This window comes from Heptranchias perlo, chromosome 36 (genome assembly GCF_035084215.1).
Source record: "Heptranchias perlo isolate sHepPer1 chromosome 36, sHepPer1.hap1, whole genome shotgun sequence".
NCBI lineage: Eukaryota > Metazoa > Chordata > Chondrichthyes > Hexanchiformes > Hexanchidae > Heptranchias > Heptranchias perlo.
The window spans coordinates 10,431,037-10,443,969 of NC_090360.1; the positions used below are offsets into that span (position 1 = coordinate 10,431,037).

The 12,933-nt window shown below is 43.9% G+C and overlaps 1 protein-coding gene and 1 long non-coding RNA gene across 2 annotated transcripts in view; one reads left to right on the forward strand and one right to left on the reverse strand.

The window, feature by feature from the left end:
• The window catches only part of LOC137304079 (uncharacterized), a 35,634-nt gene that overhangs the window by 11,946 nt on the left and 10,755 nt on the right, over nt 1-12,933 (forward strand). Inside the window, exon 2 of the long non-coding RNA XR_010958509.1 lies at nt 10,556-10,620. This is a non-coding gene — a long non-coding RNA (uncharacterized lncRNA). The remainder of the gene's footprint in view (nt 1-10,555; nt 10,621-12,933) is intronic.
• The window catches only part of LOC137304078 (very long chain fatty acid elongase 6-like), a 63,951-nt gene that overhangs the window by 8,254 nt on the left and 42,764 nt on the right, over nt 1-12,933 (reverse strand). Inside the window, exons 2-3 of the mRNA XM_067972535.1 lie at nt 9,929-10,060; nt 607-758 (exon numbers count right to left, since the gene is read on the reverse strand). Coding sequence (XP_067828636.1) covers nt 607-758; nt 9,929-10,060 — 284 coding nt within the window. The remainder of the gene's footprint in view (nt 1-606; nt 759-9,928; nt 10,061-12,933) is intronic.

Below are 12,933 nucleotides of genomic sequence, written 5' to 3' on the forward strand. Positions count from 1 at the left end.
TACCAAGACACCAGCAACTAATACTGGGCTGTCAGTTATCCCAAAGTATTAATAAAAAGAATTACGTATTTAGATTTGTGATCAAAAAAAATGCATCAAATTGTCCCTTCAGAGCAAAAGGCAAGATGATAGCCAGGGCTGCTTAAATCACTGCTTGTAAGCTTGTTTATATGCTTGCATTGAAGGGGGAAATTGTGCAACATTGCAAATGCATTGTATTTGCTTCTTTTAAAAAAAAAAGTGTTTCTGGGCAAAGCAAAAATCAGGTCATTGTTGGGGTGGCAGAATGGACCTGTAAGTCACTGATGCAGACACGAGGTTGAAAATGTATTTGACTGCACTGTTGAAAGAATCAATTTTTAAAAAAATCAAGCTTGCTTGGAAGGAGGAGGGTCAGGAGAGAGGTAGAATCCTTGGCTACAACTTGAACCCAAAGGTAGCTAATCAGCCGCAGTTTGCTCACTTTGCCTTGAAGAGGGGAGGGGTGTTGAGTTGTGCAAAATCTGAGGGAGGTTCTGATGAAAAACAGTACATTAAACACACAAAATCAAAATAAGTGGGTTGCCAGTGAATGTGGACCCAATTCTGTGACGTCCTTTATCTCACCTAGTTCTGGAGCTTTGCTCAAGACAAATGCATATGCCCAGAATTTGCTCACAGGTCCATTGTAGAAGCTCTGGTCACACACTGATTGCTTGAAGCCACTGGTGTAAAGTACATGCCACATGTACCACCCTGTTCTGAAAGCACCAAGTATACTGTGGGGAAAGAAAAAAAATCTCACTATTATTTTCACAGTATTGCAGATGTGTGGTGCTACACTACATACCCCACTTACTGTATAATTACACTACACATTCTAGTTATAGTATAAATTAGTGTACGAGTAATATACTCCACCCTTTCGCCATATTATCTCATCTCCTTCCTGAATTACCTGTCTGACACTTCACAGCAATGCGCTTCACAGTAAGGTTCCCCTTCCAGTCTTGAGGGAGTTGAACTATGTTGCATGTTCTAATGATGAAAGTTTGTAATATTATTCGAAGGACTACACTAGATCTGTAGGATTTTAATTGAGCGCAGGAGGGAGACAGCAGATCAGATTTTTCAGTCCTCCAGTTCCCTGTTGAGGCGAGAAGTTAATATGTTTCAGGGATAGGATTTTATGCTTCTTTGAGTACATTGTGAATTTTTATTTAAATTGGATATACTCTGTAACAACTCAAGCTTTTCATTGACTTACTTCCAATATGCTATGTAAAAATTAGTGTTAATTGTTAGATTACTTGCTTATAGAATTTTGTTGTTGATCAAACTATTTCTGACACACCAGAATGATACCCGGACTTCAAGGGTTAAGTTACGAGGAGAGATTACACAAATTGGGGTTGTATTCTCTGGAGTTTCATAGGTTAAGGGGTGATCTGATCGAAATTTATAAGCTATTAAGGGGAACAGATAGGGTGGATAGAGAGAAACTATTTCCGCTGGTTGGGGATTTTAGGAGTAGGGGGCACAGTCTAAAAATTAGAGCCAGACCTTTCAGGAGCGAGATTAGAAAACATTTCTACACATAAAGGGTGGTAGAAGTTTGGAACTCTCTTCCGCAAACGGCAACTGATACTAGCTTAATTGCTAAATTTATATCTGAGATAGATAGCTTTTTGGCAACCAAAGGTATTAAGGGATATGGGCCAAAGGCGGGTATATGGAGTTAGATCACAGATCAGCCACAATATGTGTCAAATTTTTGGGTGATTTTAGTGAGTGAACATGCAAGTTCTACCTCTAGGAGAGCAAGTGTTTACTTTTTCTTGCAGGCAACAACAACCTGCATTTATACAGCGCCTTTAATGTAGAAAAAAAAAACACCTCAAGGTGCTTCATGGAGGTGTAAGCAGAACTCTGTCCTCCTTTTACCCTATTTTTGTGTGTACTGAGAAAGGAACAAACATTCACAATCTCAACAGAAAAACTCTTGTTAAAAACAGGGAGGTCAACTTACATTTCAGGAGGTCAATTTACATTTTTGATAGCTTTTCTAAACGATGTTATGCTATCCCAGGGCAATGGTTTAATTCGGGACATCAAAAACCGTTCCTTCCCTTTTTTAATTGAGAGCACTCAAGTAAAAGCTTCAAATTGTCCGACAGATGGCTCTGTTATCACTCGTTTAATCTCCTTTCACACAGCTAAAACAACACCAAAGTCACACTTTGTATGTGTGTGCAGTCTTACTCAAATGCCATGGTGTTAGCTGGCATACGTGAGCAACGCTCGAAAATGCTAGCTGTGAAAGGAGTTGCTACAGAAAGTTGTTGAACTGCACCAGGCAATCAACTGAGAAGAAAAGGTTGAACAGAGATTTGCAGATGTTCATGTGAAATAAAGCCAAGTTTGCAAAAATTGTCACACCAACAAATAGGGTTGACATGTTATTTACTATATCGTCTGTGTTTGTGCTAGGCCTTTGTGCAGCCTTGTCATGTCACTTATTAGGGTATTATTTAGGCAGTTAGATGCAAACTTAATTTGATGAAAGCCAGTATCTTCAGTGACTCGTTTTATTTCAATGTCTAAATTTACTCAGTGGCACACAAACCAAACAATACACTTTAATCTACCCTCTCCATTAATGACAGTGTAGAACTGTACACAACACTGCTGTACAGAAGGTGGGGACAGGCCTATCTCCACTAACCCAGCATTTTTATCTGCCACATAGACTTCAACAGCAGATAACGCCACGTTCAAGGGTGCAGCGGTAACATTACAAAACATTCTGAACCTGTGCCTTTGGGCTGCTCCATCACTTCCCTGCCTGTTGTCCCCTGATTGAAAGTGAATGACTGCTTTGAAATGACCTGCCATTTTGGGATCATTCCTTCTCTGCTTTCCCATGATACACATATAATTCTTTTGAGCCACACTGTTGTCAGCCCTGATACAAGCTTAAACATCGATGAATCATACAATACAAATAAACTTCAGACCTATGCCTTTAGCTTATTAGGGTCCCCAGTCTGTGCTTGTGGGTACACTGGTTCTGAAAGGAGTGGTTATGGAAATTTATGGGAGAGCTTCAAACAGTCAAATAAGTGGAAAAGGTAAATAGAGGGATCACAATATGACCGTAAATGTCTGATTACGTTCCTGTGAAGTGCCATGGGACGTTTTACTACTTTAAAGGTGTGCCATATAAATGCAAGTTCTTGTTGTTGGATGTGTCTTGATGATGTGTCTCAGCTTGTGCCATTCAGGTGGTGATAGCTGCACAGAATGGACACTTGACATTTAACCTGAGTCGGACCCCTGTCTAAGTACAAATAATGGCACTGTTGCCTGTTATGATGCGCAATGCATTCTGGGTGCTGTGTCACCTTGTGTTACACTAGAGCTGACTTAATACTATTCCATTGCCGTAAGCACATTTGTAGGAGCAGGACGGGATCGGTGACACTCTACTGGGATTTCTGTGCTATATTTAGGATCACAACCTAAAAACGCAACCTAAAAATCTTGGTATGACAGCCATGTAAACACTCCTAGAAAACAAACTGCAAAGTCAGTACAGCGATCCAGATCCAGCTGTAATTCAATCAAGTTCAATTACTCAGGTAGCATTTAATTAACAGGCACCATATTTGCAGGTTTCTTTTTACACAAAATTGAACAATGGGAGACCTCTCAAGGAGGAGCTGGTTCGGGTACAGTGTAGACACATTACCACGACGGGGAAAGGAAGGGCATCCAAAACTAGGGCTCCCTGGATGACTAAAGATATAGAGATTAAAATTAAACAGAAAAAGGAAGCTTCATGTTACAGTACAGAATCAAGCTAAGTACAGAAAGTACAGAGGAGATCTAAAAGATGGAATAAGAGGGGCAAAGAGAGAGTATGAGAATAGATTAGCAGCTAATATAAAAGGGAACCCAAAAATCTTTTCTAAACATATAAATAGTAAAAGGGTAGTCAAAGGAAGGGTGGAACCAATTAGGGATCAAAAAGGAGATCTTCTTGTGGAAGCAGAGGACATGGCTGAGGTACTAAATGAATACTTTGCATCTGTCTTCACTAGAACAGAGGATGCTGCCAATGCAGCAGTAAAGGAGGAGGTAGTAGAGACAGTGGATAGGATGAAAAAGATAGAGGAGGTACTTGAGAGGTTGGCAGTACTCAAAGTAGAAAAGTCACCTGGTCCGGATGGGATGCATCCTAGGTTACTGAGGGAAGTAAGGGTGGAAATTGTGGAGGCGCTGGTCACAATTTTCCAATCCTCCTTAGAATTGGGGTGGTGCCAGAGGACTGAAGGATTGCAAATGTTACACCCCTGTTCAAAAAAAGGGAGAGAGATAAACCCAGCAATTACAGGCCAGTCAGCCTAACGTTAGTGGTGGGGAAACTTTTTCAAAGACAAATAGGATAAAATTAACTGGCACTTGGAAAAGTATGGGCTAATAAATGAAAGTCAGCACTGATTTGTTAACAGCAAATCGTGTTTGACTAATTTGATTGAGTTCTTTGATGAAGTAACGGAGGGGGTTGATGTTGTGTATATGGACTTTCAAAAGGCATTTGATAAAGTGCCACATAATAGACTTGTTAGCAAAATTAAAGCTCATGTGATTATAGGGACAGTGGCAGCATGGATCCGAAATTGACTGAAGGACAGAAAACAGAGAGTAGCGGTGAACGGTTGTTTTTCAGACTGGAGGAAGGTATAGTGGTGTTCTCCAGGGGTCGGTATTGGGACCACTGCTCTTTTTGATACGTATTAATGACCTGGACTTGGGTTTTCAGAGTATAATTTCAAAGTTTACAGATGACACAAAACTTAGAAGTGTAGTAAAGAATGAAGAGGATAGTAATAGACATCAGACGGACATGGACAGACTGGTGAAATGGGCAGACACATGGCAGATGAAATTTAACGCAGAGAAGTGTGAAGTGATACGTTATTCGTTTTGGTAGGAAGAATGAGGAGAGGCAATATAAACTAAATGGTACAATTTTAAAGGAAGTGCAAGAACGGAGAGACCTGGGGACACGTGTACACAAATATTTGAAGGTGACAGGACAAGTTGAAAAGGCTGTTAAAAAAGTGTATGCGATTTTTGGCTTTAATAACAGAGGCATAGGGCTCGATAGTACCATGGCGGCGGGGGGTCGACCAGGCGCGTGGGTAACGCGCCCGGTGAAATCAGTCTGCCCCGTGCGCAATCGCAGGCTGATTGGATCCACTTACCTGTTGTTCCGGGTTCCCCGCTGCTGAGCTGCGCGGCGGGCGGACTGCGCATGCGCAGTAAGGTCTGTCAGCTGGAGGAGCTCTATTTAAAGGGGCAGTCCTCCACTGACTGATGCTGCAAGAAATGGGAAAAATTACAGCATGGAGCAGCCCAGGGGGAAGGCTGCTCCCAGGTTTAATGATGCCTCACTCCAGCTCTTATTGGATGGGGTGAGGAGGAGGGGGAGGACAGAGATCGTCCCCCCCTGGTGGGTGGGAGGAAGCGGCCTGGCTCGAGGTGGCAGAGGAGGTCATCTGCACCACCAACATATCGCCCACCTGCATACAGTGCAGGAGGCGCTGCAATGACCTAAGTAGGTCAGCCAAAGTGAGTACACTTACTCATTCCCCTACACTCCGTCTGCCACATCACTGCCCCCACCCCACATTTCCTTCTGCACTGCCAACACTACTCTGTCACATCACCCCTCACACCCACTCAAACCTCATCCTCATCTTAACTGCACTTACTCACCTCGCCAGTACTCATCCCGCCACTACCACTCAACCCAATCTGCATACAAACTCATGGCTCTATCTCATAATCACCCTCTCATGCATCTCTTTCACAGTCAGCCTCACTCAACCTGCCACTACCTGTGCTGCAGCCACAGGGCATGCATCACATATGTGCAGTAGGAAGCGTAAGGCAAACATGTCGTGAGCATGAAGAGGATGCACAAGGGTGTTTGAAGGTTTGTCATGGTTTTTATTTATATTTAATTTCTGATCACCTCACATTACATATTATATTGGCACCACTACCATCACGTCTTTGCGAATCTTGTCTGGTTTGTGCAATAATGCCCTTTCCTGAGGATCACAATGAAGACCCACAACTGATGCCACCCATTGTGTCACTGCAGAGTGGGTGTAGGTGTATTTGCAGGGCTCTTTTGTGCAGACGACTGAGAGACGTCGGCGATGTCCCCGGTGGCACCCTGGAAGGATGCGGAGAAGAAGTTGTTGAGGGCGGTGGTGACTTTGACAGCGACAGGTAAGAAGATGGTGCTCGGGCCAGCCAGGAGCAGCTTGGCATGAAGGAGGCTGCAGATGTCCACGACTACATGTCGAGTGACTCTGAGCCACCGTGTGCACGGCTGCTCAGAGAGGTCCAGGAAGCTGAGCCTCGGTCTGTGGACCCTGTGGCGAGGGTAGTGCCCCCTGCAACGCATCTCTCTCTGCGGTTGCCCTCCCTCCTGCTGTGCAGGTGGATGTGTCACAGCACTGTGTTGTGGAGCTCCATGTGTCAGAGGTAGACAGCGTGGCTGGCGAGGCTGGTGATGCTGTTCGCCCTCCGAGGAGGTCATGACTGCAGCTACGGTGGCCCCCATCCGGAAGATGTACATCTGACGGGGTCCGCAAGGTAGGTACATGTGACTGGACACCGGGGTAAGTGTGCAATTTGGTGAATTTTGTTGTTAGGAGGAGGGTGGTGGAGGCCAAACTTTGTCCAAAGTGACAGAGTGGTCTCCTGCAATGAGTGAGGGTCTCCCCCCTCACCTGTCAAATAGACCTTTGCAGCTGCCACAGGCTGATGGCTGCAACACGTCCATTTGAACTGGGATTGTTTCCCCCAGTACGGGAAAGAGTCCCAGTCAGTTGCAAAATCCCATCCCTGCTAAAATAACAGGTCAATCAGGTCTGTAAACCTGAAGTACCTGTTCAATTACTTTAAGTGGCACCCCGCCGGCTTTAATTGCTGGCGGGAGTCCCACATGCGGGGGCTGCGCGCGCATGTCAGCGCATCAGTGGGGAACCCGGAAATGGGGCGGGTTGGAGCCGGGCTCCCGACCCGCCCCGGGAATCCCTCATTTTCGTAGCCCCCCCTCCACGAACGCACCCGATCGCGGGTGCTAAAATCGAGCCCATAGAGTACAAAAGCAAGAAAGTTATGCTATACCTTTATAAAACACTGGTTAGGCCTCAGCTGGAGTACTGTATTCAATTCTGGGCACCACACTTTAGGAAGGATGTCAAGGCCTTCGAGAGGGTGCAGAAGAGATTTACAATAATGGTACCAAGAATGAGGGACTTCAGTTCTGTGGAGAGACTGGAGAGGCTGAGATTGTTCTCCTTAGAGCAGAGAAGGTTAAGAGGAGATTTGATACAAGTGTTCAAAATCATGAACCGTTTTGATAGAGTAAATAAGGAGAAACTGTTTCCAGTGGCAGAAGGGTTGGTAACCAGAGGACACAGATTTAAGGTAATTGGCAAAAGAAACAGAGGCGACATGAGGAAAAAAAAATTACGCAGCGAGTTGTTGTGATCTGGAATGCACTGCCTAAAAGGGTGGTGGAAGTAGATTCAATAGTAACTTTCAAAAGGGAATTGGATAAATACTTGAAGGAAAAAAAAATTACAGGGCTGTGGGGAAAGAGAAGGGAATGGGACTAATTGGATAGCATTTTCAAAGAGGGGCCGAATGGCCTCCTTTCATGTTGTATCATTCTATGATTTTATGAAAATAGAATGCAGGCATATAATTTTGACAAGCCTTTAAGGTGGACAATTAAGTCCCATTTTACCATTATTAGGATTTGTTGTGGCTGCTCAGATCTAAAATTTGCTAATGCTGACTTCATGTGGTGAAAGATTTTCATTTGGTTAATCTCACAAATAGATCATGTCAAAGCATATTTACATTTTTAAAGGGCTGGTGGTTAAATGTGGAACCACATTAGCATTTTTTCACTGGCTAGTCATAAGTATAATGGTGGAAAAAAACAAAACAGCTACGTCCCTGTAAAATTGCCAAGTTTTGCTTCTTTCCTTGAAGGTGAGGGAGGATCACTATTTTAAGAACAAATGCTGCTTCTTCCTTCTCTTGAAAGCATTAGTTGCAATTTGCAAGCAAATCAGTGCCGTGCAAACTGCTCCACATTGGTATTTTGTATTAAAGTCCAACATTTGCAATGGGGGATAAAGAAAATGCAACTGAAAAGTGCAGACACAGATGGCTAGCTATGTTTGTTTATACTTTGAACAACCTCTTCAAATTTAATTGGTGGATCTATGTTCCTTTGTAGAATCTGATGATCTGTACAGGAAATCTGACAAATATTTAATGGCAATATCACACATGTACTGTAATTTTTCTCTAGCACTATGCAATTGAAGCATGCAGCAGGGCACTGATAAAACTCTTTGTGAATTGTCGCTTAAGTTATTTTGAAATGTTACCAATTCCATTTGACATTCCAGCTTTGATTATCGGTGGCTCCATGAAGGCGAAGGTGTGTTTGCATGCTTTTTAGTGTGCACTAACCTGGAGGGGGAGACGTAACCAGGAAGATATAAAAATACTTATAATGGGCGGTGAATGACTGAGCTGGAATGTGAAACCAACTCTACGATAAATTAGCTTCTGATTATTGGTGGCTTTCTCAGCAATTTTGCGGAGGAAAAGGACACTTGAGAATGCTTCCATGCCAATAATATAATGACAAGTTCAAATGACATCCTTAACTGTTAGCTTCACTTTTATATTTTATATCTACGACCTGAACTCCAAGAGTTCCAATTCTGGTACTGGTTACCTGAACCCCTGGACGAATTGGTTTGTTTGCTGATACACAATTTTAGTGTTATGTGAGAGGTTCAGTGCAGTTTCTGTCCTTTGTGTCTGTTTCCAGATGTTGTCTGCCAGTATGTTCCATGCAATTGTTTGCCATTCTCTTTTTCATAAAACCATTTTCGTACCTATACAAACTAATGTAATGGAAAAACTCTTAAATGCTCAATATGGGCACTGGAGCTTGTGATTTTGTTTTGTTTCTTTTCCCTTCCCTTCCCTCAGCTGTTGAGCTTTTGCAGCCAATGCATCAACTGCAGACAAGAGATTGGGCAACTGAATTACTTCCAGGATGCCACTTGTGCACCTCTGATCCAGCCCATGGATAGTTCTCCACATCTCGTAGAGAAGGGGATGCCTTTTTCTTGGCATTTCCCCACTGGGAGACAGCTAGAATCGGGAAGTCAGTGTTACTCAGTATTATGGGCACAAACCTGTGCCTTATTTGGAGGTGCTACGTGTTGCTAAGAAGCTGTTTTAAAGCAACCTTAACCTGGAATACTTCAAATGTGCTTCTGTTAACCTGGTTGACTCTCAATGCCTGATTTGCTAAGAATCATAGTTAACTTCTTAACAAACTTAGAAAATCAACTAGACTTCAAAACTCTATCCTTCATTGAATTTCTTCATTACAAGTATCAAAATTTTGATAGAAATTTATAAATCACTGGACATAAAGTTTCATTCAGAAAATTACCAGTTTCATAATGCAATTAAGCAATTTCTGCTAACTTATGGTGTTACCCTCTTATGAAAACAAGTACCATTTACCTAAACTTTTAGCAGTTAAATGGCACAAAGGGAGAGCAGCTATGGTCAAGAGAGCAGAGTGGCCATCCAACTCCCAGAGACTGCTCTTGGCCACTTCTGCCCTTGTAGCTGACCCAGTGGATACTCTTTGTCTAATTTTTCTTTCTCTTTTGCTCCACGTTCCCCCCCTCTCCACTCGATATTTCTGAGATCAGAAGCTCAGTGGAGTGAGAGATAAAATTTCAGTGGTGCACAAACGTGTCGCGTGTAATTTTTTTAAAAAAAAGTATGAATTGCTATAAAATCAGTCACTCACCTGAATAAAGCTAGGGTTAGTGACCACAATACTAATGGTTTCCGAAGTTCAAATTTCCTCCTCTCTCTCATGTAATACTGCCCTGCAAAGATCAATGCAGCATAAACTGCAGAGAACAGGAACGACTTGCTCCTAATAAAAAAACGAGGGGAAAAAAGTCATTAATGTTAGATTGTTACATCTTACACACAGAATATGGTAAGTCAGTAGGTATGGCTTCCAGCTGGAATATGAGCTAGCAAGCCAAGGCCATTTGCAATGTAAAGGAACTCGCTGTACAGAGTGCTGATATGTTTAAGCTGATATCTTCGAGCCAGCGCGGACACGATGGGCCGAATGGCCCCCTTCTGTGCTGTATCTTTTCTATGGTTCTTTTCTAAGCCAGTGTACACCACCCACTGATGCCCTGCTGATTTCAATTTCGAGCAAAATTGGAATAACTACTGTACCATTCAATTTGATTTGTCTGTCGAATATTTGCAAGCTTATATGCACAATGAGATACAAGAGTGTTCATGGGAGCACTGATGGGTTGGGCCACAGCGTAAGAAGCTGCAGGCTCAGTTCTATGGCTCCCCTTCCCTCCTTTCTGATGGTGATTTATTGATCTCAACTATTCTGTTACAGGGAGGCGAGGAAATGAATGGAAGCCAAGCACTGCCTGCAGGGAGGAGAAAATTGTCAGGTCAAGGGTAAGGGGATAAAAAAAACTTTAAATATATATAGCTTGAGATACTGTTCTCATTTTTTCCAATACCTGAATATTTTCAATACTTTCCAAACTAATTTTTATGAAATGCTGTGTGATTTAAAAAAAAATGGGGCCATTTGGTAATATTTGAATGAAAATTCAATCGTTACATTTTTCCTTACCACCTAAGTTGTTAAAGGTAGTTAATTAATTGCCATTATGTAGATGACGTCGATGCAAGTCACCATTTCCCATCATTTAGTTTTTACTAGTTTTAAAGCATTGCTTCAGGTGTCTCCTCCATTTGCCTGCCTCTAACTCATTTGCATTATATTAATTCCACTAAGTAAGTGGCCTACGAATTGTTAATTTAACACTTTCAAAGTGTTTATCCCAGTTAAATATGATTATAAACCATTTTATTCCATTGTTCTCTTTTTGCTAACAGATTTTAATTGTAGCATCTCCACGCTCCCCCAAGGGTTCAGGGAGTATATCCAGTGGGTGTCTGAGCCATAATAATAATAATTATGTTTACATTGAAATATCTCAAAACACTTCACTCAATTAATTATTTTTTGAAGTGCAGAGACTGTTGTTAAGTAGCCCAGTGAAATCGGTGGGTTTGGCACGCGATCGTAAGTAAATTGAAGCCACTTACCTTGGCTTCCAGGTTTCGCGCGCTGGAAAGCTAAAGGGGCAGTCCTCCGCTGACCGATGCTGCAGAAAATAGGCAAAATTACAGCATGGAGCAGCCCAGGGGTAAGGCTGCTCCCAGGTTTAATGATGCCTCACTCCAGGTCTTACTGGATGGGGTGAGGAGGAGGAGAAGGAGGAAGATCTTCCACCCGGCAGATGGGAGGAAGCGGCCTGCCTCTGCCACCGCGAAGGCCTGGCTCAAGGTGGCAGAGGTCGTCACCAGCACCACCAACATATCACGCACCTGCATACAGTGCAGGAGGTGCTTCAATGACCGAACCAGGTCAGCCGAAGTGAGTACTCTTACTTGTTCCCCTACACTCCATCTGCCACATCACCGCCCCCACCCCACATCTCCTTCTGCACTGCCAACACTACTCTGTCACATCACTCCTCACACCCACTGAACTCTCATCCTCATCTTACCTGCACTTCCTCACCTCCCCAGTACTCATTCCACTACTACTACTCAACCCAATCCTCATACAATCTCATGGCTCTGTCTCATACTCACCCTCTCATGCATCTCTTTCACGGTCAGCCTCACCCCACCTGCCACTACCTGTGCTGCAGCCGCAGGGCATGCATCACATATGTGTAGTAGGAAGCGTAAGGCAAACATGTCGTGAGCATGAAGGGGATGCACAAGGGTGTTGGAGGGTTTGTCATGGTTTTTACTTTTATTTGATTTCTGATCAACTCAATTACATATTATTTTGTCACCACTACTGCCACGTCTTGGCCATTCTTGACTGGCTTGTGCAATAGGCCCTTTCATGAGGTTCTCCATGAACACCCTTGATGCCACCCACTGGCTCACTCTACAGTGGGTGTATGTGTAGTTGCACGACTACTTTGTGCAGGTGCCTGTTGCGCAGCACTGTGTTGTGTAGCTCCACGTGGTGGAGGTGGACGGCGTGCCTGGCGAGGCTGGTGATGTTTCTCGTCCTCCAATGGAGTGATGAATGCAGCTATGGAACCCCCCCCACCCCGACCCCACCCCACCCCATCCTGACAGTGTGAGTGTGAGGGGGTCCGCAAAGTAGGTAAATGTGTTTGGACAGCAGAGTTTAGGGTTTGATGTAATAATTTTGAGTGTGGAGACAACGGTGTGGCAGGCAAAACTCTGTCTGAGGTGACAGAGTGCCCTGCTGCAATGAATGAGGTATTCCCCCCAACTGTCAAGGAATCCTCTGCATCTCCCAATGGCTGCTGACTGAAACAGGACTGCAACAGGGGGTGTTTCCCACAGCATGGGAAACACGCTGAGGAGAGTCCAAAATCACATCCCTGCTAAAATCTCTTAATTGACAGACTGTCAATGACCTCAAGTACCTCCCTAACTATCTAAACTGTCATCCCGCCAGCTTTAATTGCCGGTGGGAGGCCCGCATGCGGGGGCTGTGCGCGCACTGATTCGTGTCATTGGGGAACCCGGAAATGGGCGGGTTGGAGCCGGGCTCCGGACCCGCTCTGGGATTCCCCAATTTTAGGAACCCGCCCCGCCACAAACACACCCACTCGGCCATCCAAAATTGACCCCTGAAGGTCCCAGGTGCAAAGCCATGCTGAGAGTTAGTAAATCTCAGCATGGGTTTGAACCTGGAAACAACAA